Source organism: Lethenteron reissneri, chromosome 41 (genome assembly GCF_015708825.2).
Source record: "Lethenteron reissneri isolate LAM-NWPU_2019-01 chromosome 41, ASM1570882v1, whole genome shotgun sequence".
NCBI lineage: Eukaryota > Metazoa > Chordata > Hyperoartia > Petromyzontiformes > Petromyzontidae > Lethenteron > Lethenteron reissneri.
Genome location: NC_083819.1, coordinates 7,395,129 through 7,420,227, shown reverse-complemented (window position 1 = coordinate 7,420,227; position 25,099 = coordinate 7,395,129). Strand labels below are relative to the sequence as shown.

The window sequence follows — 25,099 nt, the reverse complement described above, 5'->3', positions numbered from 1 at the left end:
ACCCTCGTCCCCCCCCCCACCACTGTAAATCGAATGACAGGCATTGAGCCGCGTTACGACCATGACGGCCCGCGTGGGGCCCGGAGCCGACCGCCGACCACGACACCGGCGCCTGCCGTCTTCATGCCGAGCCCGCCAACAACGCCACCGCCACCACCGCCACCACTGCCACCGCCGCCGTCACCGCTGGCACCACCACCGCCGTTCAGGTCCTGGCTTCCACCACCGCCGCCACTGCCGCTACCGCCGCTGCCGCCCCTGATGATGACCGTGAGGCTGCCATTTCGCAGGCCGCGGTGGCCGCCCGACACCACCTGGCCACGGTGGCGCTGCGCGCGGCGCTCGCACAGCCCCACGCGGCTCAGCAGGACGAAGACGTCTCGGCGGAAGCTCTTGGTGAAGACGGCGTAGAGTAAGGGGTTGGCGCACGCATTGAGCGGGTAGAAGAGCACGAGCAGGATCTTGGTGTGCGACACCGTGATGAGCGGCAGCTTGGCCGCCGCCAGGATGGCGAAGAAGGAAATGGGCGCCATGCAGGTGAAGTCGGTGAAGATGAGGACGGCCATGCGCTTGGCGATCTTGGCGTCGTGGCTGCCCAAGTCGTAGCTCGGGTTCCTCACCGTCGAGTAGATGTGCGCATAGCACACGCAGATGACGACGAACGCCAGGATGTTGAGGCCCAGGATGAGCTGGACATAGGCCTGCGACGGCAGCGTCTCGATGTCCATGGGCAGGCAAATGCTCACCTTGGAGTAGCTGCTGATGCCAGCGAGGGGCAGGGCGGCCAGAACCAGCGCCAGCGCCCAGGCCGACACCATGATGGTGACCGCCTGCGCCGAGGACACCTTGCGGTCGAGGCGCATGGCGTAGATGATGGTGTGCCAGCGCTCCACCGTGATCACGGTGAGCGTGAAGACCGACAGCTCGGAGGAGAAGACCGTGAGGAAGCCCGCGAGCCGGCAGCCGAGGCCCGTCTGCCAGTCGATGGCGTGGTTGTGATATTCGCCGCGGGTGTACAGGTCGAAGGACGCGATCATGAGCAGATACACGCCCATGCAGAGGTCGGCAAAGGCCAAGTTGCACATGAGGAAGCGCGGCACGGCCAGCTTGTAGCGGCTGCTCAGGATGACGAGGATGACGATGGAGTTGCCCAGGACGGCGAGGACGCTCACAAACCACATGCTGAAGCGCAGCAGCTGGTGGCCCATGAGGTCCTCGCAGGGGTTGAAGGCGTCGGGCTCCGGAGCGCACTGCACCAAGTCGAAGTCGCTGGAGGCGAAGCTCTCGTTCTGGAGCTCCTGGTCCATGTAGAAGATGTCCGCGTGGCACCTGGGTGGGCGAGAGGCGTCGCGTCAGCTCGCAGGAGGACTGCTTCAGCACGGGCCATAAAAGTGTGGCCTTCAAAGTAAAACGAATACATCATAGGGCAATGGCCCTTCACAGCACATGAACTAGCTTCATAAATGATCTTCACGATGATCATCACATTAACATCACCATCTTCATGTCAACATCGTTATCATCATCATGTAATGAGCGACTTCCGCGACACGTCGTGTAGAGGGTACTTCTTCTTTATTACTCACACTGGGCACAACACAGGCCAACACTGGGTACAACACGATGCATTAACACCTCTACTGGCTACACGCACCGCCGATCACTCGACGTGGTCCCATCGCCCTCACTCAGCCACGCCGCTGACTGGCGGCGTGCTGATGACCGTGATGGAAACCACGCAGGAGATCTTCCACGTGACGGAGAGAGATGTCGGCGGGCAGCGACACAGCCAGGACCCAGGACCCCACACACGAGCCTCGGGTTCACTTCCCCTTATATCCCCCCAGGCGTGGCTAGGCCCCGCCTCCGGCCACGTCCTCTCGTGGAACCTTCGAGCAGGTACCTTTTCCCCAGATACGTCTCCTCTGATTGGTTGTTACTTAACGGTGCCCGTACCCGTGATTCCCTTTCCGGCCAGCAGGTGTCACCCTGTCTTTACAATCATACTAATCATCCAAGTCGTCTCGTGGTTATCACACGCAACTCCCCGGCTCGCGGAGCCCCAGTGCGCGGTGATGGTTATGATGGTTACCCCTGTGCCGCCTTGCGGTGCCAGAATGTGCAGCAGTGGCTGGGGTAGGTGAGGTTGGCAGAGCACAGCGAGGAGAAGCTGTCCATGGGGGGCAGCTGCTTGAGGTGCCACGCGGCGTACGCCACCAGCTTCCACACGTGCTGCAGCCCGCGGCGCGGAAGCGAGCGCACGGAGGTACGGGACACGTCCCTGTGGTGGTCACGCACGGGTGGGGCGCACGTGGTCACACACGAGCAACTGTGGGCGAGCAACAAACATCACTCTCAGACGCGATTTAAGGCGTCATCTTAAATTGGGCACGGTTGACCGTGGGAGGGAATTCTGATCGTTGCCCTCTCTCTCCATTGGGTGCCACGTATGAAGCGTTGCTCACAGTGTGAAAGAGTTCTCCTGGATCCCACTGAAGGCATCCTCGCCGATGACCCACAGTCTGTCATTGTTGTGCAGGTCCCTGCATGCGCAGCAAGAGGAAGACACGGCGAGAGAGGCGTGGCGAATCGTCCCAGCCCCGCACCACCGCACCAACTCTAAACTAAACTTGCATTTTATTTTACCAGCTAAGGTCCCACGGAGCTCTACAGCTCTTTTTCATAAGCGAACTGGCCACAAACGAAAGCTTGCCCAGGTGGCTGATCGTGTGGAAAATGTCAAGCAGCCAAATGCTCTGAACGCGCGTTGATTCTAAATGTGGAGGGAAAAACCGGAGGGCCCGGATAAAAATCCACGCGACCACAAGGAGAGAGAGACACGCGAACTCCAGATATACAGCAGGTGTCAGGGTCGGGATCGAACCCACGTCCTCCTGTATACCAGGCGAGGTAGTTAACATCTCCCCACCGTGGCGCCCCTCATTCCACCCCCCCCCCCCCACGAAATCCACCCCTCCCCCCCACGAGACGAGATAAGCCCCCCCCCAGCCCTCTTTTCCACGTGAAAAGCGCCCGTCGCACTGCGCGTACTTTTGAAGGCGAAGGGCATCGCGATTGCCCCTGCGCCCTGCCCAGCCCTCCCTCCCTGGCGGCAGGCGCACGTTGGTGCGTTGTGATTGGACGAGGAGACAACAACCGCGACGCAGCAAACAGGACCCAGTCCCTCCCTCCCTCCTCCGTGGTACTATACAGGGTAGTCCAGATGTCTTGTGACCCCCTCCCACCCCCTCCGTTAATTGACCCCTCAACACTTGTTTCCGTCGATTATTCATTTCTATTCCACACCCGTTTGGTACACAAAGTATTACGTTTATCTTCTTGGTTCTTTCGGTAAAGTCACGTAGAATTGACTCTGTCTCCTCGACAGACCTGTTCTCCACCTGAGGACGGCTGCTTGCGTTGTGGCCGAAACATCGTGAGAATTATTTTATTATGTTTTATTTTTTATTATTTTATTACTTCAATTCTACGTGACTTTACCGAAAGAACCAATAAGATTAATCCATGCAGTCATGAAAGCTTTAAATCGAAATATTACGTTTAATTAAGAAAATTAAATGGTGGGGGGGGGGGGGTCACAAGACAACTAGATTCAAAGCTTTCGTGACTGCAGGAATTACTCTTTGGTTCTTTCGGTAAAGTCACCAAGAAAGAAATGTAATTAAATAATAATAGAATACGACGTTTCGATTGTAAGACAAGCAACCATCATCAGGTACGAATGGATGAGAAAACCTCGTAAACTTGGGCAGGAATTCCACCCAACTCCCCCTCTGCCCCACCAGAGCGCGATGCGCTAACTGATGACCCACGGCTCCACCCCAAAAATGAGTCGTCAATCTAAGAGCTCAGCTGTATTGTCCGTATCAATCGGTATCGCATCGCGTTTCTCCACCTCGCCTGGCATCAACTCCTGCTCAAGCCCACGGACTCCGATCGTGTTCGAAATCTCGTTTGTTTCGTATTTCTCTGTTTCCACCATTTCAATGGCACTGATCCCCTCGATGTAATGTGCGCTCGTAGTTAACGTCATTCGGAACGGCGAGGGACGCTTTTGGGCATTGAACACCCTTCGCACACCTCCGATTAGCGCGGTTGGCTACATACGGGGTGAAAGCAGTGCAACATACATCCTCACCAAATTTTAACGTCAACTACACTGACAACTACAACGCTGAGACGACTATTTGTCGCGTCTCTGTGAACGTGTACACGAGAATAGGAATATGGGGGACGATAAAATTGGCTTATTACGGGAAAGGCGTGCCTTGTAATTTAGTGTCAGTGCTTTCGATCGATAATGCCTACTCCGAGGCAATCTTTTGCGGGAGATATTGAGCGCGAAACGATGCCCCCTGGAGGCGAGTGCCAACGTCATCGCTTAGAATTCATCTCTCGAGCCTCACGTGACCGGACGCATGGAATCCGTGGGTGCGAGGCTCAGGGTCAACCGCCGCCGTGACGCGAGAGGGAGGCTCACAGCAGGTCCAGCATGGTGGCGTTGAAGGCGAAATCTTCTATTTTCGCAAACTTGTTGTTGAAGAGTCTCCTGCAGAGACAAAGACAAAGGTTCCCACTCCCGCCGTATAGCCGCAGAGAGTTTTGGGGGCGGGCGCTTAGAACGGTATGGTGTGGCAAGCGCCACGCCTGGCCACCACCTTTGTCTCCCACGTGCTGTTGTTTTAGACGACTCACCTTATAAGGGACTCGTTTGAGGCCGAGACGAACTCGGTGGAAGCTGGCCAGGAGCGGTGCAGATCATTGTTACTGTTATTAGCCGCTGGAAGCAATCGAACTCGGGTCACCGGGTTTGTAACGCAGTGTGAAAACCACTAGGCACATGGCCTAACCTCCTGAACGTAAGATCTATTTATCATCAATGAATCGATGCATTAAATAGATGCCCACGGTTCGAGTATTTACAATCACACACTCATATAGCACGCGACCGATGTCCTCACCGTCACTGGAGGGCAAAGGCTTGGGGAGAGCTCCATCCAACGGTGGATAGATAATGGCCGATGTGGATGACGATGATAGATCACTGGGTCAGTTACAAGCCCCAGATACACAGAGGACGTGTCTTCCTTGACACGATGCACGTGCATCGCTCCATTTAACGTTGAGCCGTCGTTGGCACGTCGTTCAGACCCGTGGGATCAACGTTGGCCCAACGCTCCATCCTTAATGTGACCGCGCGGTGAGATTTTGGCGAATACGACGGCCGGTTTTGGAAAGAGGAGACGCAGCGTGTGTTGGGGCCATAATTCTCATCAGCAGAGCTGCCCGCTCAGTGTGATCCGCACAACCATTTTCCTCTACTGCACGTGTACTCCCACTCCCCACCAACCCTGTACGTTATGCAAGCGGAGAACAGCAACAAGAATCTGTTAATACCGGGCAACTGTTTCCGATTGAAACATTTCCTATTTCTAATTTTAGGAACGTATGCGGATGAGTTAGCAGAGTCTACGATCATTTCGTGTTCGCTTACGAATGTCACGTGTGCCTGCGTCGTGCTCGCAACAAAGGGCACGTGACGCGGCGATGCCACGTGACGGCACAGTGTCGCGCGCGTGCTACCCTCGCCCGCGTCACACTTTAGGGATCAAACCGGAAACCAAACGAAAGGTTTCGGACCGTTCAAAAAATTGCCGTATCTTGGGCCGAGACTTTCCGCTTCTCTTTTTAATTTTATTTTTTATTTACGGCCCGAAACTCAGGGAGCACATCCTGACCGGGTTTGTATTCGTTGTTTGTGTTTGTGAATTTCGTGCGGGGAGGGAAACGGCGCCGGGCTTTGTCAGCTCAAGGTCGCCAGCCGCTCCACTCAGGAGCAGCAGCAAGTAGCACGCGGCTGATGAGAGGCTCGCTACGTTGTATGTATGCTTGACATTATTTTTCACCGTACGTAGCCAAGCGTGCTAATCGTTGCCACGGGATTTATAACGCGCGTATCACCATCATCATCACCAGCATCATTATCGTCACCATCATCGTCGTCGTCGTCACCACAACCACCCTTCCTCCTGCCAAATACAAAAAAATCATCTCTCCCCGAAGCAACGCTCGCTACCAACACTCAGGCACAGAGTCAATCGCTGCGCGTCAAGATTATTGATAAACGGCAGCACCGGCGCAATTAAAACAGCCGAGAGCCGTGGTCCCCGGATTGTTAAAGAACCTGAAACGCCAGTGGTTTACGAGTGACAGCTGTTAAATCAATTTGTATTGAGATGGTGGCTATTGCGCCCAGGAATTGCATTGGCTAGGTGGATCGCGCCCCGTGCTAACCATAACGAGTATTCCCACAATGCAATGTGCCAGCAACGTTTTATCATTTTACCTTTGATATAAATGTGTTGTTTTGAGGAATTGGTTATTTATTATTGAAGGGGTTTGTCTGTTATTCAAGGGCTACTATGCGGTAACTATTCATATGTCCATCTAAAAACGGGCCATTAGCAAAAAAAAACATTTCAAAAAAATGAAATTCCCATCAGGTCCAATGGTGTAAACACGTGCTATCTCCAACTCTTATCGTCCACGCTGTCACTCTACTGGTCTCTCTATGTGCTATGAAGAAGGCCCATTGCCAGAAACGTCGCCTATCATATGCAGTATTTTTTTTTCTTTTCAGGCCACAGTGTTATTGACGAATGCGTTGAGGATTTCTTTTTTTTTCAAAGCACTTTCGTTGCTCTTTCCAAAACTCAGTCGCTCATCTCCGCAGGGCGTCATTTAAGTCACCGGTTTGCCGAGCATAAAGACCTAAAATCCCAAGTGGCCAACAACAAACAGCACAATCACAGTCGTGAAAGATAAGACTTAACGCGGTTCTTGAACTGGGGGTAAGAGACACTTATGGGAGCGAATTCCAGAGTGGATCAATGTGAGGGAAGAAGAAATAAGAAAAGTGAGGTGATTTGCAGTGTGGCCAGTGAGTGGATTCGAGTCTGGTGGGTGACAGTGTGTTAAGCCAGGTGGTGCATTTCCAGTGATCTCAGACGGTCAACCCATGTTACCTGGGTCTGTCCCGTAACCTCCTGTCAGCGAGCCTTCCACACTACACGTGGCCACAAAGTCCACCTAGCCTGGCACAACCGCCGTGCTCACTTCCACTTAGTGGGAAATGGCGGATGTTGTTTAAGTGTGAGTCCGACTCTTGGCCTCAAATGCGTAGCGAGTGCGGTGTGTAAGCATCAGCACTGGGGAGGCCAAGGTAGCCGGACGTGGTGCTGGCCGCCCACCCCCTCGTGTGCCGTTTCGCCCTTCATAGGTGCTCACTAACAACAGCACTTGCCCCCACTGTTAAAGACTCTACGGGGAGGTGAGTGGAGTGTGTATCATGTAGGCTTTCGCGACCAATATTATTAATCAAGGTTTTTGGGTGAGATCGCGTAAGTATAAATTGTCGTAAGCCTCCACCACCCGACACAGCCAATTAGTAAGGGATCTGTCACGTAAACACAACGCGCCAATAGTTTACTACTTCCGCCCACCGGCGTGTTGGAGAGTAAATCCACAACATTGAAATTATGAGTAGTACGACGTTTCGCTGGTAATTACATTCAGCATCATAGGGCGATACATCTCCCGAATTAGTAACTAATTGGCGCGTTTTGTTTAGTGACAAATCCCTTACTGATTGGCTATGTCGGGTGGTGGAGGGTTACGACACATTTATGCTTACGAGATCGAACCCAAAAAACTTTATTATGGAGTGTGTATGTTCTCGCCCTGTTCTGCATGGGATTACCCCGGGGTTCTCAGTGGAACTGGCTTTGACCGAAACATCTCAAATGCTGAGAAAATGTACCTGCAAACAAACGCGAATTTGGATGACACCTAATAACATCACCACTCCACTGTGAAACTTGGCAGGAACCTGCTGAAGTTGAGTCTTGATTCTTAGCCCTTTCTGGGTCAACAAGCATCATACTGTAATCACAACAATGTCAATACATATTCTTGGTTCTTTCGGTAAAGTCACGTAGCAGGGAAATAATAAAATAATGAAAATAAAACATAAAAATTCTCACGACTTCCCAATGTCAATACAGCCGTGTTTCATTCCTCGCAGCCGAAAACACGCTGGATGTAGTAAAAAAAAAACACCACTGCAATGTTGTTTTGGTGAAGTCGTTGGCGATCAAACTGAGACCATCAAACCCACCACACGGCTCTACAACGCAGCGGCTGACGGACAAATTCGAAAGCAGCATCTCAGTTGCAGTGGCTCAGCTATCTCTGACCCGGCCATCACGAACTCGCTGATCCGCCCGACCTCCTTCTGCGTGTGTTCCTTAAATTCCTCTGTGACCTCCGCCACGGGGAACATTAAATCGTTCAACCCCCCCCCCCCCCCCCCATTCTTCTCCGTTCTTCGGCCACCGATCCAGCATGCGTGGAGCTCGAGTCGGTCATCATCGTCGCGAGACGCAGGCGATGATGCCAGAGACGCTGTTTCTGCTGCCCGCACGGAGGGGGGAGGGGTGGCACTAACTGCTAGGCGAGAGGCCTCCCTCACGTGGCCTTGAAGGCCTCCTTCACGTGGCCTTGATCTCGCAACTCGGCCCAGAAGAATCGGCTCCTTTCAACCCGGACGCGTCGAGGTCCGGCCTTGACCACTTATCTGCCCCTGGGGGTGGTGGAGGAGGTGGAGGGTGCGGCCTCAAGGTCTCGGATCTGGACTCGTGTGGCGCTCGGGGAAGGTGCACGTTGGTTCGTTTTAATGGGGGAGGGGGGCGTATGAACGTGAGCACCGGTTTGTTGTGTTGCTGGCTAGCCAGCTCCTGCCGTTGTATTATGGAAGTTCCACCAGTCGAGTTCATTAATGTAACGAGGTGAGAACCCAGGATAAGTCGCATTTGCAAGAATGACGTGGGTCACCAAGAAGGCGGGTCGCAGAGATCACCGACGGTCGCATGTTGATGTCGAGGTTTGAGCCACGTGATGTTGTAGGTGTCTGATGCTCATTCATAATAAAGGTTTTTGGGTTTAGATCGCGTTATTTATAAATGTGTCGCAACCCTCCACCACCCGACACGGCAAATCAGTAAAAAAATGTGTCACGTTGACAAAAGACAAATAAAATGTCTGATGCTGCCCGTGACTGTTTCAAGTGGGCAGTGTCTGATCATCAGATCTCGTTGAGAGTTCCACAAAAAAAGCTAATAGACACATACTGAGACCCCTTTTAGCTTCACACAGAAACCATCGACTCACATATGCACCAATGGACTCGCACAGAGAACCAAAGCCACCCGAGGTTTGGCTGTTGTGTTCGCTGTCGCGACCTGGACGCTCCTTCGCTCCGCTACGGTGGCCGCGTCCTGCTGTGTGACGCTGGAATGCGGTTCAATGCGGAGCGCTGCCTTTGGCGAACATCGATGATGAGGCTCACGCTCGGGACTCGAGAGCTGGCCCAACGGTGGCCTCCTCCACCCACGACCAAAACGCCCTGGAGCCACGCGTCGATTATTCGAGAAGTTGTCCATCTCAGCGCCCCGGGGCCTCATCCCGCAGCCCTTGCGGCAATCGACACCGTTGCCGCGACGTGTGATTTGTACCGGTGCAATGTGCAACACTATCCCACGCAGAGGTCCACACTTTGCTGTACCGCGTTCTCCTCGCGCGACACGGCTCCCCCGCGACGCCCACGGGACGGGAGCTTTGCAATCGTTTGAGCGGTGATCCACCAACCACCGTTGCGGCCTGCGCGGCGCTCGAGTGCAGGCCAGCAGCGGAGTGACGAAAGAGCCGCGCGTGTACACGCGTCGATGTGGCTGGCCTCGCTCCCCGTGTCGGGCCGCGGGTCAGCGCTTGCTGTGGCTCCGCGTGTGTTTTTAACTTTAGGCGCATGCCTCCAGAGGGCTTATCTCACGTCATGAAATGCGTTTTTTTTTTGTTTGGCAACAGTCAAGGCTGAAGCCCGATACAATTTTCTTAAGAGTCGACAGCCTCGCAATAACGATCAAGTCACCGCGTGCGTCAACAACGCTGCCCTGAGTGGGAAAACATATATATAGCAGAGACTTTATCTCTCTGCTATAAAGAAGGGCAATCGCCCGAAACGTTGTCTGTTATCTCCTTTTTTTATTTTCAGGCCCCACGCACACGCAGTGTTATTGACGGATGCGTTGACATTGTGTGATTTGTGCCTGGGCGTCGCTGCCAATGCAGCAACAGCATCACAACAACAAAAGTTTAACTTTGACCACAGCTAAGGGTTCGGTGTTCGAGCGGCGTGCATTTCTGTTCTGTACTGATTCGCTATGTGCTTTCAGACTTTGAAAAAATGTGGCTCAAAACCGGGTGGCTCAGAGGTCAGAGCGTCACACTGTTAAGGCTGCTGGGTTCGAATCCAGGTTTCAGCCACTACCTGTGCTTAATCCGAGTCCTACATTTGTAGCGAGTTCATAACCTCAAACCGGTCACCAATGACTGACACAGAAAAAAAAACCATCACGTAAAATTTGGCTCTGCACTCAAATCGACCAAATTCCAGCTCTGAGAATTAAAATGTTTTTGGCTGTCATGCGACAAGCCTCGCTCTCGCATGCCCAGCCAGTGGGAAAGTGCTGCCCTCTACTGTGTGTGGGTCAGAGGTCACTTGAAGAAGGGATCTCAGAGGTAGCTCTGTGATACCCAAGTCTGTGGGCCGTTCTCTCACTAGAAGGGTTGCAATGTCCTGCGGAATAACTTGGGGGGGGGGGATAATCCCAACAATATATATATGGATAAGCAGATGATACGTCTCCACGTGTCCGTCTCTCCACGTAGAAAACACACGTGCAGCATATCGAACACGTCCTATGGACCACGCGGCCTTCTGGGAGTGAACACATTCCAACGGCGTTGATTCGGTCCAAGCAAACCTCTGAACTGGTTCGATAACCATTTCTACACGTGTGTGTTTTAAATATGACTCAAATCTGCGTAGAAGACCGTGACAACACGGCGGAGCACAGCGCAGCGGTGGCGGGTCTCGCTCGCCGCAGCGATTTCTACATCGCTGACAATCTCTCACGCAGAGCTCTGCCGAGTGGAAACCCATGGGCTTGATACACCGCTGTTTCGTCCCTGTTACGAATACATTATGAGGTCGCACTCATTACGCACGAAGTGCTTGCCACAAGTGAACCACAACACCTTGTTGATCTCATCTTCTTGGTTCTTTCGGTAAAGTCACGTGACTTTACCGAAAGATCCAAGAAGATGAATCCCTGCAGTCACGAAAGCTATAAATCGAAACTTGTTGATCTCATCAAGGAACATAAACCAATCACGCTCAACTCCGGTCATCCTGGCAGCAGCGGCGTTTGGCTGGCCATCTATCAAAGACTTCACCGCACCGCGCGCTTTCAGATGCACTTCTGCAGCCTCTGGAGTGCTCTCCCTTCCCAAATTACGAAGCCACTGGGTTATGCACCTTTAAATCTCGATTGAAAACTAATTTCTTTAAAATAGATTTAGTTTTTAGTTTGTTGTCCTTCCCCTGCACCTTTCATTAACACGTTTGGCTACGTATTGTACGTTGCGAAATGAACCTCAACATACATGCATTATCCCGTACGTGCACACGCACGGCACCCTTTGTAAATCCACTGCCGGATGAGTGAGGGCCTCCCCACACCGTGTGATGATGCGTGAGGGTTATGCGAGCGGACTTCACCGTGCCGAGCGGTAATAGTTGGCGCAGGCGGGGGACCATAGATGTGGGAGCATAGTATCGTACAACATCGGATTTTGTAGCACTGCCCTCTGATGTTCGCAACATGGCCTGTCTGTTTTACGACATGGGGGTGTGACAGACATAAGGGGGCGACAGTTGCACGAGGTAACAAGTGCACACAGAGGTGTATGGTGCAGGTGACAGGTGTGTATGGAGCAGGTGACAGGTGCACACAGGTGTGTATGGTGGAGGTGACAAGTCCACACAGGTGTGTATGGTGCAGGTGACAGGTGCACACAGGTGTGTATGGCGCAGGTGACAGGTGTGTATGGAGCAGGTGACAGGTGCACACAGGTGTGTATGGTGGAGGTGACAAGTCCACACAGGTGTGTATGGTGCAGGTGACAGGTGCACACAGGTGTGTATGGCGCAGGTGACAGGTGTGTATGGTGCAGGTGACAGGTCCACACAGGTGTGTATGATGGAGGTGACAGGTGGACACAGGTGTGTATGGTGCAGGTGACAGGTGTGTATGGAGCAGGTGACAGGTCCACACAGGTGTGTATGGTGCAGGTGACAGCTGCACACAGGTGTGTATGGTGCAGGTGCGCTGCGTAGGTGCGCGCGCCCGCGAGTGGCGCTTGGCGGTTCGCTTACACGATGAGCGACCCGGAGCTGAGACCTTGCAGAGCGTTTGCTGGGATGAGGTCAATCATGGGGTTGTCCAGGATTTCGCTGTGACATGGTGACAACAGGAAGCGACGAGATTAGATTAAGGGCAGGATGTTTTCCGTTCTTTCGTTGTTTGTGTGTGTGTGTGGGGTTTTTTTTGTCACGCGAAAATAACACCACGACGAACGTGGCTCGCATCGACTCCGCCCTTCGTTCGCCCATCACCATCGACAGTCACCATCGGTCGGAGCGACCCGCGAGCGACGATGCAGTGCTCAGGATCCACGGTCTACTCGGGATTTAGAAGTCACGCAAGCTGACAGCGGAGATCGCCCGCGATGGCAACACCGAGAGCTCGGATTGATTGGCATCGAAGCCATTGAGCACCGTCGCAAGACCCCTCTTCTTCGAGACCAGAGAGTCCAGAGTGGCGCTGTTGTCAATCCAGGCCACGACCGAGTCGCCGCACAGGGCAGCGTGAAGCTAGGGGGCGAGCGAGCCCGAAGGCCTGCCACCACAAACCCAAAGACGCCCCCCCCTCCCCACCCCACCGAGGTGCGACGGAAACGTTCAGGTGGAGGCCGGCTATGGCAGGGTCTCGAGAAGCTGGCAGGAGAAGGGGGAAGCCGGAGCCAGTGGCAGAATCACTCTGGGAAGGATGTAAGACAGTTGGAGTTGAGGCAGCAGCAGCAGCAACAGCAGAAGTTCTAGGCCCTAAAAACATAAGAGAGGCTCAGGGGCCCTGCCTGGTGAATGTTGCCCATCCCCCTTCAGCACGGACGTATTTATATTCTCAAAAGCTGGAATTTAGTCACATTCAGTGCTGCACCAACTTGAATGCGACGGGGTTTGTATTTGAGTGCAGTCGTTGGTGACCGAGTTGAGACCGTCAGCTCGCTGCGCTTGAGAACCCCGGTTTAAGCACACGTGGCTGGAACCCTTGATTCAAACCCGGGATCTCTGGCGGTGCTGGCTCAGCGAACGTCCCAGGGCCTCTAAATCGATGTCAGTGATCGATCCTCCGCGGCCGGCCGCTAGACTCACAGGATGAAGCTGAAAACTGTGGACTGGATCCTGCCCAGGTGCGGAAAACACTCAATGGCCGTGTTGGTGATTCCCCTGCCGGAATAAACACAACAGAGTCCATCATTAATAACACGGTCTGTCATCGACCACACAGTCTACAATCGACCACACAGTCCACCATCGACCACACAGTCCACCATCGACCACACAGTCCACAATCGACCACACAGTCCACCATCGACCACACAGTCCACCATCGACCACACAGTCCACCATCGACCACACAGTCCACAATCGACCACACAGTCCACCATCGACCACACAGTCCACAATCGACCACACAGTCAACAATCGACCACACAGTCCACCATCGACCACACAGTCAACAATCGACCACACAGTCCACCATCGACCACACAGTCACAGTCCACCATCGACCACACAGTCTACCATCGACCACACAGTCCATAATCGACCACACAGTCCACAATCGACCACACAGTCTACCATCGACCACACAGTCCACCATCGACCACACAGTCTACAATCGACCACACAGTCCACAATCGACCACACAGTCCACCATCGACCACACAGTCCACTATCGACCACACAGTCCACAATCGACCACACAGTCTACCATCGACCACACAGTCCACCATCGACCACACAGTCTACAATCGACCACACAGTCCACAATCGACCACACAGTCCACCATCGACCACACAGTCCACTATCGACCACACAGTCCACCATCGACCACACAGTCCACCATCGACCACACAGTCCACCATCGACCACACAGTCCACCATCCACCAAACAGTCCACAATCGACCACACAGTCCACCATCGACCACACAGTCCACCATCGACCACACAGTCCACCATCGACCACACAGTCTATAATCGACCACACAGTCTATAATCGACCACACAGTCTACCATCGACCACACAGTCCCAGTCCACAATCGACCACACAGTCCACCATCGACCACACAGTCCACTATCGACCACACAGTCCACCATCGACCACACAGTCCACCATCGACCACACAGTCCACCATCGACCACACAGTCCACCATCCACCAAACAGTCCACAATCGACCACACAGTCCACCATCGACCACACAGTCCACCATCGACCACACAGTCCACCATCGACCACACAGTCTATAATCGACCACACAGTCCACCATCGACCACACAGTCACAGTCCACCATCGACCACACAGTCTACCATCGACCACACAGTCCATAATCGACCACACAGTCCACAATCGACCACACAGTCTACCATCGACCACACAGTCCACCATCGACCACACAGTCTACAATCGACCACACAGTCCACAATCGACCACACAGTCCACCATCGACCACACAGTCCACTATCGACCACACAGTCCACAATCGACCACACAGTCTACCATCGACCACACAGTCCACCATCGACCACACAGTCTACAATCGACCACACAGTCCACAATCGACCACACAGTCCACCATCGACCACACAGTCCACTATCGACCACACAGTCCACCATCGACCACACAGTCCACCATCGACCACACAGTCCACCATCGACCACACAGTCCACCATCCACCAAACAGTCCACAATCGACCACACAGTCCACCATCGACCACACAGTCCACCATCGACCACACAGTCCACCATCGACCACACAGTCTATAATCGACCACACAGTCTACCATCGACCACACAGTCCACTATCGACCACACAGTCCATAATCGACCACACAGTCCACAATCGACCACACAGTCTACCATCGACCACACAGTCCACCATCGACCACACAGTCCACCATCGACCACACAGTCTACCATCGACCACACAGTCCACCATCGACACACAGTCCACAATCGACCACATAGTCCACAATCGACCACACAGTCCACCATCGACCACACAGTCCACCATCGACCACACAGTCCACAATCGACCACACAGTCCACCATCGACCACACAGTCCACCATCCACCAAATCCCAACAGCGCCCACCACCCTAGCTCAAACACGCCGCGCTCCCTTCCTCCGCGGTTGCCGTTGCCGATCTCACGGCAGCGCCTCGAGCGAGAAGCCTGCAGGGAAACGCGCGGCCTCCCGACGACACAACGGGGGGTGGGGGCGGGCGAACACGACGGAACGGGACTCACAGGAACCTGAGGCTGGGCAGCTCGTGGAACGCGTCCCTGTGGATGTAGACGAGGCGGTTGGCGTTGCGGATTTCTCTGCAAGGTAATGACGGCGCGAGAGACGCATCGTGTGAATATGTGGGCGACGAGTAGCCCCGCGGCCCGTGAAGAACATTTAATTTTTATTTCATTGACAAATGTTTTATTCCTTCATGGTATTTATGAAGGTTGTTTTTTTTCTCATAGATATTTGCGGTATATCTGACGTCACACCCAACAGACACGTTATTAACCCCGCCCCTGGTCCTGCTTGGCACCCGAGCCAGGTTCAGTTGTATTCTTGCGAGGGCAGCGTATCACGGTTTGGTTCCAGCTCGGCTCGGGAAATAGACCCAGTGGAAAAACCACTCAAACCATGAGGGCCCCGTACCTGCTTCGCTCGGGTTTGCCAGTATAAGAGGGGAAACAGTGTCAATGGGCTATCACCTAGCTTAATTCAAGGAGCTTGCTAGACGTATTTTTTTATGTATTTACAACCTCAATAAAATCTTGATTTGAAGCTTTCGTGACTGCAGGAATCCATACTCTTGAGGCTGCACCCATCTCAGGCCTATATGAGACCTTGTTTCAGTAGCTTTCTCTCTCTCTCACCTGAAGACGGTCGTTTGTGTCTATTAATTTTCTATCTACATGACTTTACCAAAAGAACCAAAGAGTATGGAACCTCAATAAACGTTGAACGAATGAACGAACCTGGATTGATATCACGCTCTATCACGTGACGACACGGGGACAGCCCCCCCCCCCCCCCCTATCGGCATCTGCTCCTATGCGGCACGAGGTGACTCTCAGCACCTGGCTCAGCGGTGGGCGTCGGTCTGCCAGCAGGGGGCGATGGTCGCTTTGCGAGTCGTCTGTGGGCAATTTTTCTAACGTTTTAAAATGTGAACCTAGATTGACATTGCACGTATTTATTGTTGGGGCTGAACCTGGAGAATCCGGAGGAAACCCAGGCAGAGCAAGGGGGAGAACCTCGAGATGCAACCCCGCCACCACAAGGAGCCTGACGCCACCACGATGCAATTATTCCAGCTCCGATACTGCGTCACCTCGCAACTTAACCCCAACGCTAACCCAGCCAGACTCTGGAGCAGGGTGGGAAAGTGCTGGGAACGGACTTTGGGGGTGAAATGGGAAGACGCTAGGGAGGATTTGGACAAGACCAGCGAAGGACCTAGTGAGGACCTGGGGAAGATGACTCTGGAGGAGGGGGGCTTTGGAGGATCTGCCTCAAACATCTACATGGTCTTTCTGAGCTACTGGCCATCTTCCTCGATGATTTCAACAAATACCCCCTCCCCCACCGTGGCGAGGCGTAGGGACGCGAGGAGGGGGTTACCACGCACATGTCCTGCAGCTGCGAGAGACGGGAGAAGGACATGGCCTCCAAGCTTCGCAGGTGCTTGGAAACTAGGATGTCGCTGTGAAAACAAAAATCCGCGAGTCAAGAGTCAGAGGCCGCACGGTACATAGGACCACCAATGGGGCAACGTGGAGAGGCCTCGCCTCATCCCGGCCCTGTTGTTTGGCAGGTCACCTCTCGTAAACGAGACCTTTCCTGGTCTGTTGAGTTCTCACCTAGAACCTGGTGACGTTAGCGAGCTTGAGTGGTGATCACGTTGCGGGGATCACGGTGCGGAGATCACGGTGCTGGGATCACGGTGCAGGAATCATGGTGCGGAGATCATGGTGCTGGGATCACGGTGCAGGAATCATGGTGCGGAGATCATGGTGCTGGGATCACGGTGCAGGAATCATGGTGCGGAGATCATGGTGCTGGGATCACGGTGCGGGGATAATGTGCTGGGATCACGGTGTGGGGGGATTACGGGGGAGCAGCTCCGAGCGGAGACACTCACATTTTCGTGACGTTTCTCAGCCTGGCGAAGGCTCCCGACGGGATACGTTCGATAACGGTGTCCATCAACACCCTGGCAGCACGCACGGAGACACAAAGACAAAGATTGTGGTGCCACGACCACGGAGCAACTCCGCAAACGCCGCGATCCCCTCCCGGCCCCCGCACTGAAAGCACACACCCGCACGCAGCGCACCCACGTAGCGTCCTGACGAGGGGTTGCCTGGCACACCGGGTTTTAATCCGAAGGGCCCCTAGAGGGAGAGTCCCACGGTTTCCCGGTGCCAGGAGATTGGCCGACCCTGACAGGACAGGTTACATTGCGGTGCCCCTAAATTGGCTTAAGATTGTATGGGCGCACAGAAACTCACCGGGCTAACCGCAATGAGAACGCTCACAGCACGGGGGGAGGGGCCAGGGGGAGAATAACATGCGGGCGGTGCAGACGGGGAGAGGGGATGGAAAGCCCTGGACCCCCCCGCGGAGGTGTATTCCGCGGGACGGCAACACCGACCAAGCCGGCTGAATCTGGAAGGGGGGAGGGCGGGCGCTTAGACAATGGGTCGAGGCGTAACGGAAAATAATGCTCCAGGTAAGGACAGGACATTGGCTGCGCGTCGCGACGTCCCCCTGGGCCTTTGAAGTGTATTGAATAAAGGTGGGAGCCCCGGGACGATTAGGTCCAATGTCTTCAACCTCCGGGCCGTCAAGAACCTTTCCCTGCCGTCCTGCCTCTTCGAGCCGCTCACAGCATCCATGTGATGCCAGCGAGTGCTGCTGCGAGACAGTGATAGTTTAAGTCTTCCCTCGTCCTTCTCCCTCCGACTCTCTCAGCTTCCGTGGGACGCCATGAGTCCAGCTTCGAGGTACGTGGTAAGGACGTTTGAGCAACTGGGTTCGTAGGCAGACTTAGGCTAAACTCTTCCCGCGAAGTATCCCCCCCCCCCCCCCCCAGGTAGGGTGTATTTGCGCCGGTAATAAACTTTAGTTCAGAGGATCGGTGCAGTGTGATTTCTGTGTGTGTGGGTAGAATCTCGGCGTGATGTCTGCTGCGATTTGTGTGTGGTGCGACTGCACGGGGAGACTGTGCGCGAGAGAGCGAGTGTAGGGCTGCAGCGTCGGCGCGGTGTTGGTAACACTGGTCAACACACTTTTTCTGGCATAAGGTATTCCAACGGTTTTATAACACTGGTCAACACACTTTTTCTGGCATAAGGTATTCCAACGATTTTATAACACTGGTCAACACACTTTTTCTGGCATAAGGTATTCCAACGGTTTTATAACACTGGTCAACACACTTTTTCTGGCATAAGGTATTCCAACGGTTTTATAACACTGGTCAACACACTTTTTCTGGCATAAGGTATTCCAACGGTTTTATAACACTGGTCAACACACTTTTTCTGGCATAAGGTATTCCAACGATTTTATAACACTGGTCAACACACTTTTTCTGGCATAAGGTATTCCAACGGTTTTATAACACTGGTCAACACACTTTTTCTGGCATAAGGTATTCCAACGGTTTTATAACACTGGGCAACACACTTTTTCTGGCATAAGGTATTCCAACGGTTTTAAGGTAATTTTGGGGTTCTGAATCCAAATCTGGCATCAGTTTTTGTCTATCACATCAGGTTTTTGAGATATAAAATATTGCATTTTCAATAAAAACTGCAGAAGAAAAATATTAAATAAATGTGGAAATCTACATAAAATGATATTATAAACACACTATCCTAAAAATACAGCACCAATTTTTAACACTAAAGCAGTCACTGACTCGCAACAACTTGCAATCATAAGTGACAGAGTTAATTTCGGGTAAAATCAATTAAAATGGGGTATGCATGCCGATAGCATAAAAATGAGATGTGATAGAGCAAATCTGAGATCAGATTTGGAATCAGCACCCTGAAATTAGTCTAAAACAGCTGCAAAAGTCCAGGCCAGAAAAAAATGTTTTTTTTGACCAGTGATCATTGGAGCGTGTGTGCGAGTGTATTAAAACATACACGGTCGCCGACGCTCGCGCGAGTTTACGCGTGCGTGTGAAACACGAGCGCCTGCAGTGTGCCGCGTGAGTAATTCGGGCAGGGGTGGAGTGCGATAAACCCGCTCGTCGGCGTTTACACAGCGACGATAGCATTAACGGCGAGGCACGCGCAACATATTCATAACACCGCCGTTCGTTTTTCTTCTGCGCTAGCCTTTGTGCGCAAGCGGATTAGGGCTTAGCCACTCGGAGGTGCGCGTGCATATTCATACAGCCCTTTAGCATTAGCTTTAGTGTGCTGCCGATTAGGGCTTAACCACGGGGTGGAGAGTGCGCGCGCATATTAATACCGCCGTTTTCTTTAGCGCTAACCTTTGCGCGGAATGAGCGCCTGTAGGGGCGCGCGCGTGGACGCCACCGCGTTCGCTTGTGTGGTGGTGTACGTGGGCGTGTGCGGGATAACCCCGGGCGGTGGTTAGCCAGCCAATTAGCGATGTCCCTCAGAGAGGGGCCGAACGGCGCTGTGGAGGAGGGAGTGGAGGGGGAAAACGTTGCGCTTCACCTGCCCAACGAGGGCGGCGGAGCGGACGTCGGCCCCCACAAGATCCCCCCCGTGGAGCCTCAACAGACTGTTGGGGCGAGTGCTTTTAGCGAGTGACATCGGTGAAGACCGCCACGGCACGCGAGGGGGTGGGTGGCCACGCGCACACGCACGCGCACACGCACGCACGCGTGGAACGAGTTAGTTTGTATTTGTGATGGGGAGGAGTACACCGGCAAACGCGGAGATGAGTAGCATGGTGAGTCGCTAGGATCTGTTCGAGCCAACTTCCCTTACAGGAAATATATTTTTTATGATCCTTTTGATTAATTTCCGAATTATTTGAGATTTCTCTTGGAACGCAGTTTGTTGTTGCTGATGCTTTTGTGATTTCGAGTGACACCCGCGGTCACTCTCTTTCAAATGAGACAGAAGCGGTCGCGTGCATGTAACGTAAAGCCCAGATTATGAACACCAATTCGAACTCACAAACACAACGACTGTATCACGACCGCCGAGCCAGCAATCACGCGTCCGTGAAATTGTCTAATCTCGCTGCCTTCGCCACTCTCGTCGGAGCGGGTTTTTCAGGGTCAACAGAGAACTGACACAGCAAGGATTGACCTCTCTGCTCCTGCTGCCGCTGCCTATGGCGACATGGGCCGCCGCTGATGTTGGTTAAAATGATCAGATGTCATTCTACTCTTCACCTAATCGACGCGACACTTGGCAGCCGTAACCTTGAGAGCGAACACCTCGCTGGTGAACACGGCCACACAAAAATTATGAGCAATGGCTTTAAGGCTCGGTACTGACACCGTCGCTCCTTAACATCGTTATACTGGTAGGAACCCATTGGTTCCACCAGCCCACAGGGGATTATTGTGTCCGTCCGTCGTGCAGGGAGGGGCTGTGTGGGGAGGGAGGGCATGGTGGGGAGGGGAGGGTGGGGAGGGGCTGGGTGAGAAGGGTGGGGAGGGGCTGGGTGGGGAGGGGCTTGGTGGGGAGGGTGGGGCTGGGTGGGGGGTGGGAGGGGTGGGGCTGGGTGGGGAGGGGCTGGTCACCCCGTGGTGCCCTTATAAAACTCAACGTTTAACCTACTCACGCCGGCTTGTGCCCGCCCTCACAGTCGGGCATATTTGCGGAATACACCACGCCGCCGTTGACCCTGGACATTGACCGAGCAACCCAACGTTCCTACCAGCTCCCTCCGCAGGAATGTGTTATATTAGTCACCTGCCATGTACATCACCGAGCAAGTTCATCTATGCCGTAACCCTTGCTGCACAAACATCGAGAACATTGCCAATGCTCTCACAGCTGATGTAGTTTTATAGGAGGAATGTTTCCATCTCTGGAGACTCCAACCAAATCCCTCCAAATCCACCGCTAGCGCTTCATACTTGAACATCTTTCATGTCGCCTAATTTTACTATGTAAAAAATAATCGATAATAAGATAAGCTTTGGACAATACTTTTTGAACTCAGGTGGGTAAAACAATTTCGATATGTGTATATATATACTGTTCCACACTTGGAATGATCAGTAGCGTGTCGTACATTCAGTGTGACGCTCATATCATCTTTAATTACACAACTGTGTGAAGATCTCGCGCAAATGACAGCCACTCTGAAGACGGTCGCTTGTGTTTGATTGACAGCCACTCTGGTCCAGGCTTCACTGCCCTTAAGTCGCCCTTCAACTGACAGCCCCGCGGCTGTCCGCCGATCACACATCCCACGTCACAAATCCACGTCACATCCACGTCACACAACACATCACACCCCACGTCACACCCCACGTCACAAATGCACGTCACACCCCACGTCACAAATCCACGTCACATCCCACGTCACACCCCACGTCACACCCACGTCACACCTCACATCACAAATCCACGTCACATCCCACGTCACACCCTACGCCACACCTCACGTCACAAATCCACGTCACATCCCACGTCACACCCCACGAGCTGTCGGCCCGGGGCTCCATCCACCCAGGGGGTGCTGTTGGTGTTCACAGTCAGCGCCACGAGTCGGCAGTCCCGTCCCCGTAGTTTCCCTGTTGTGGTGCCGCATTCCCTTTGCCACAACAGCACCTCTCAATTCCCTTATACGTTACACGATATCTTCATAAGCATCGTGTTCAACTGCACAACCCCGCAGGAAATGCCACCCTTGCTGCGTAGTCCGGTGCGTGATGACCCCCACTCCAAGATATCTCGGGGTTCTGGTCGTGAGACGCCTGACATAACAACAGATCGGCAAAAAGAGCAAATCAAGAATCGCCCTGCTAGAGACACCTGCAAGGAAGGAACCTGATGCGCTTCAGATGGCGCGCTGCGAGCCGCTACCCTCTCGCTGACCGACTCGGTGGGGTAGAGTCACTGCGCTCCAACCCGGCCCGGGAGCTCGGACACCAAACGGCCAGATACACAATGAAATAATGCAATGAGCATCATAACAGGAGCATCGAACCTGGCACCAATCTCCTGGCTCCCTTTTCTCCGGCGAACGTGCGGCCCCCAGGTATCCGCAAAGACATGGAAACTGCGAGAGGGGGTTTGCACGTTTCCTTGACAACGACAACCACTGACCCATCGACCAAGACATTAACAACGTCCTTCACCACCACCCGCCAAGTCCCCCCCCCCACCCCTTCTGTGATTGCGCTGCTGCTACTGCTGCTGTCAAGATCCTAGCATCTTTCCACCCAGATTCTGAGAAACACCGCTAGCTGTGCGAACGGAGTGGCGCAATGCGCTCGTCCAGAATAGACGGCCCCCTCATTCGAGACCCAAACACCATCGCATCTCCTCCTGGCTTCGATATTCTTCCTCATACTCGAAGACACTTGGTGGAACCATGTTGCGCGCTGGAACATTACCGCTCCGATGCGCAACATCTCCTTCATGAATGGAAAATTCAAAGGCACAAGCCACAACCGTGCCATTGTGGCCATGCAAGCCAAACTATGGACCATGCAGTGAAACCATAGAGACACACAGAGACTCGAAGAGAAATGTAGGGACCATATGTAAACCGCTGTTGTCTGCGCTGATTCAACGGAGGAGAATGAATAGCAGAACGGCACGCACTCTCTCTGTTGAAGCCCTCTCGTCGCGGCGAACAGCCATCGACATTCACATCGAGCACCTGAACAGCTTGCTTTGTGCAATAATATAATTGCTCAATTTCATTTTAATTAGCCAATGGAAATTTGCGAAGAGCACCCGGCTCATTTATCTCGTTTGCATGGATTTTTTTTGCATTTAGAGGTGACACACCAAATCGCTAGACTTGCTTCCAGAAGGATCCTACTACATCGGGATGTTGGGGTCTAGTGCATGATCGAGTGTGTCACTTCGCGCGGGAGGAAAATCCGAGAAAACCCACGCTCAATAATCGAGTCAACGCTCCCAGCTCCGTACAGATAGATACAAGTTTCCATTGCACCTGCCGGTAACTCGCAGTCCAGGCGGTTACACTTCTAACGCGGCCCTTGCGAGAGGCGTCTTGCGGACTAACATCGCGATGAGCTTGTAAACGCGACCCCCTCCCCTATGATCCGAGAACACCTGCCTCGGCTAGGAGGAGCATAATGACCAACTCTTGGGAGGCGTGTGCAGTGTCCGAACGAGACTTGAACTCAGACGGTTCAAACGTGCGAGGAACTCACCGTGAAGACGTTCCCAGAGCGGTGTGGGCGATTGAGTTGATGATGGAACTGGTGTGCTGACCTATGTGTGATGACGATGGTTAATCACACGCTCACAGATGATGATGATGATGATGAGTCGGTCGGTGTGGTGGCTACGCTGCACGTGGCTGCATGCGATCTATCCATGTGGAGGCAGCAGCGAGGGTTGATGGATCACACACAGATGGGGTGGGCGTCGAGCAGGTGCCGTACCCTGGCTCGCCGATCAGCAGGCGGTACAGCAAGTTGACTCATCGCCATATGTGCCCATCTGTATGGGGATGGTGTTGCCCCCTTACGCAAGGCATCGCTTTCCTCTGGGTGCACCAGTTTCCTACCCACTTGTATAATGATCATAATAAACACAACTCGCGATCAATTGGCTAAAACATCTTACAAATAAAAAGCCAACGAAGGAACAACAGGAGCCATCCTCACTGAAAACGAGTCGGGCGTGGCTCTCCTGGATAAGTGATGGTGATGATGGTGATGACGGTGATGATGATGTTGATGGTGATGATGATGGTGATGATGGTGATGATGATGGTGATGATGGTGATGATGGTGATGATGTTGATGGTTATGATGGTGATGATGATGGTGATGATGATGGTGATGATGATGGTGATGATGGTGATGATGTTGATGGTGATGATGGTGATGATGTTGATGATGTTGATGGTGATGATGATGGTGATGATGGTGATGATGTTGATGATGATGATGGTGATGATGGTGATGATGATGATGTTGATGGTGATGATGATGGTGATGATGATGATGTTGATGGTGATGATGGTGATGATGATGGTGATGATGATGTTGATGATGATGATGTTGATGGTGATGATGATGATGGTGATGATGATGGTGATGATGGTGATGATGTTGATGATGATGTTGATGATGATGGTGATGATGGTGATGATGTTGATGATGGTGATGATGGTGATGACGGTGATGATGATGTTGATGGTGATTATGATGGTGATGATGATGATAGTGATGATGGTGATGATGTTGATGATGATGATGGTGATGATGGTGATGATGATGATGATGTTGATGGTGATGATGATGATGGTGATGATGGTGATGATGTTGATGATGATGATGGTGATGATGGTGATGATGGTGATGATGGTGATGATGATGGTGGTGATGATGATGATGACGAACTCACAAGTGCTGCGTGCGTGCCGGCAGCAGGCTCAGCTCCAGCGTCTTCCCGCCCACGCACTGCACCAAGTTCATCCAGTCGTGCGCGCACACGCACCCGAGGGGGCACGCGCCCCCCTCGACCTTCGGCGGCAGCGCCAGAGCCTGGAGCCAGAGCGCGACCAGGGCCCCCCACCACGTCCTACGGTGCCCCCAACTCAT

General features: G+C 53.1%; 1 protein-coding gene across 1 annotated transcript; it reads right to left on the bottom strand.

Annotated features, from left to right (window-relative positions):
- Positions 1-44: 44 nt before the first annotated feature.
- LOC133352749 (lutropin-choriogonadotropic hormone receptor-like) lies at positions 45-25,099 on the bottom strand. Its single transcript, XM_061568601.1, has 10 exons — positions 24,903-25,099; positions 17,477-17,548; positions 16,964-17,038; positions 15,579-15,653; positions 13,415-13,489; positions 12,356-12,433; positions 4,502-4,570; positions 2,466-2,543; positions 2,093-2,281; positions 45-1,329 (listed from the first exon to the last, which is right to left on the bottom strand). The coding sequence occupies exons 1-10, from the start codon at positions 25,097-25,099 to the stop codon at positions 54-56; spliced, it is 2,184 nt and encodes a 727-aa protein (XP_061424585.1). The 3' UTR covers positions 45-53.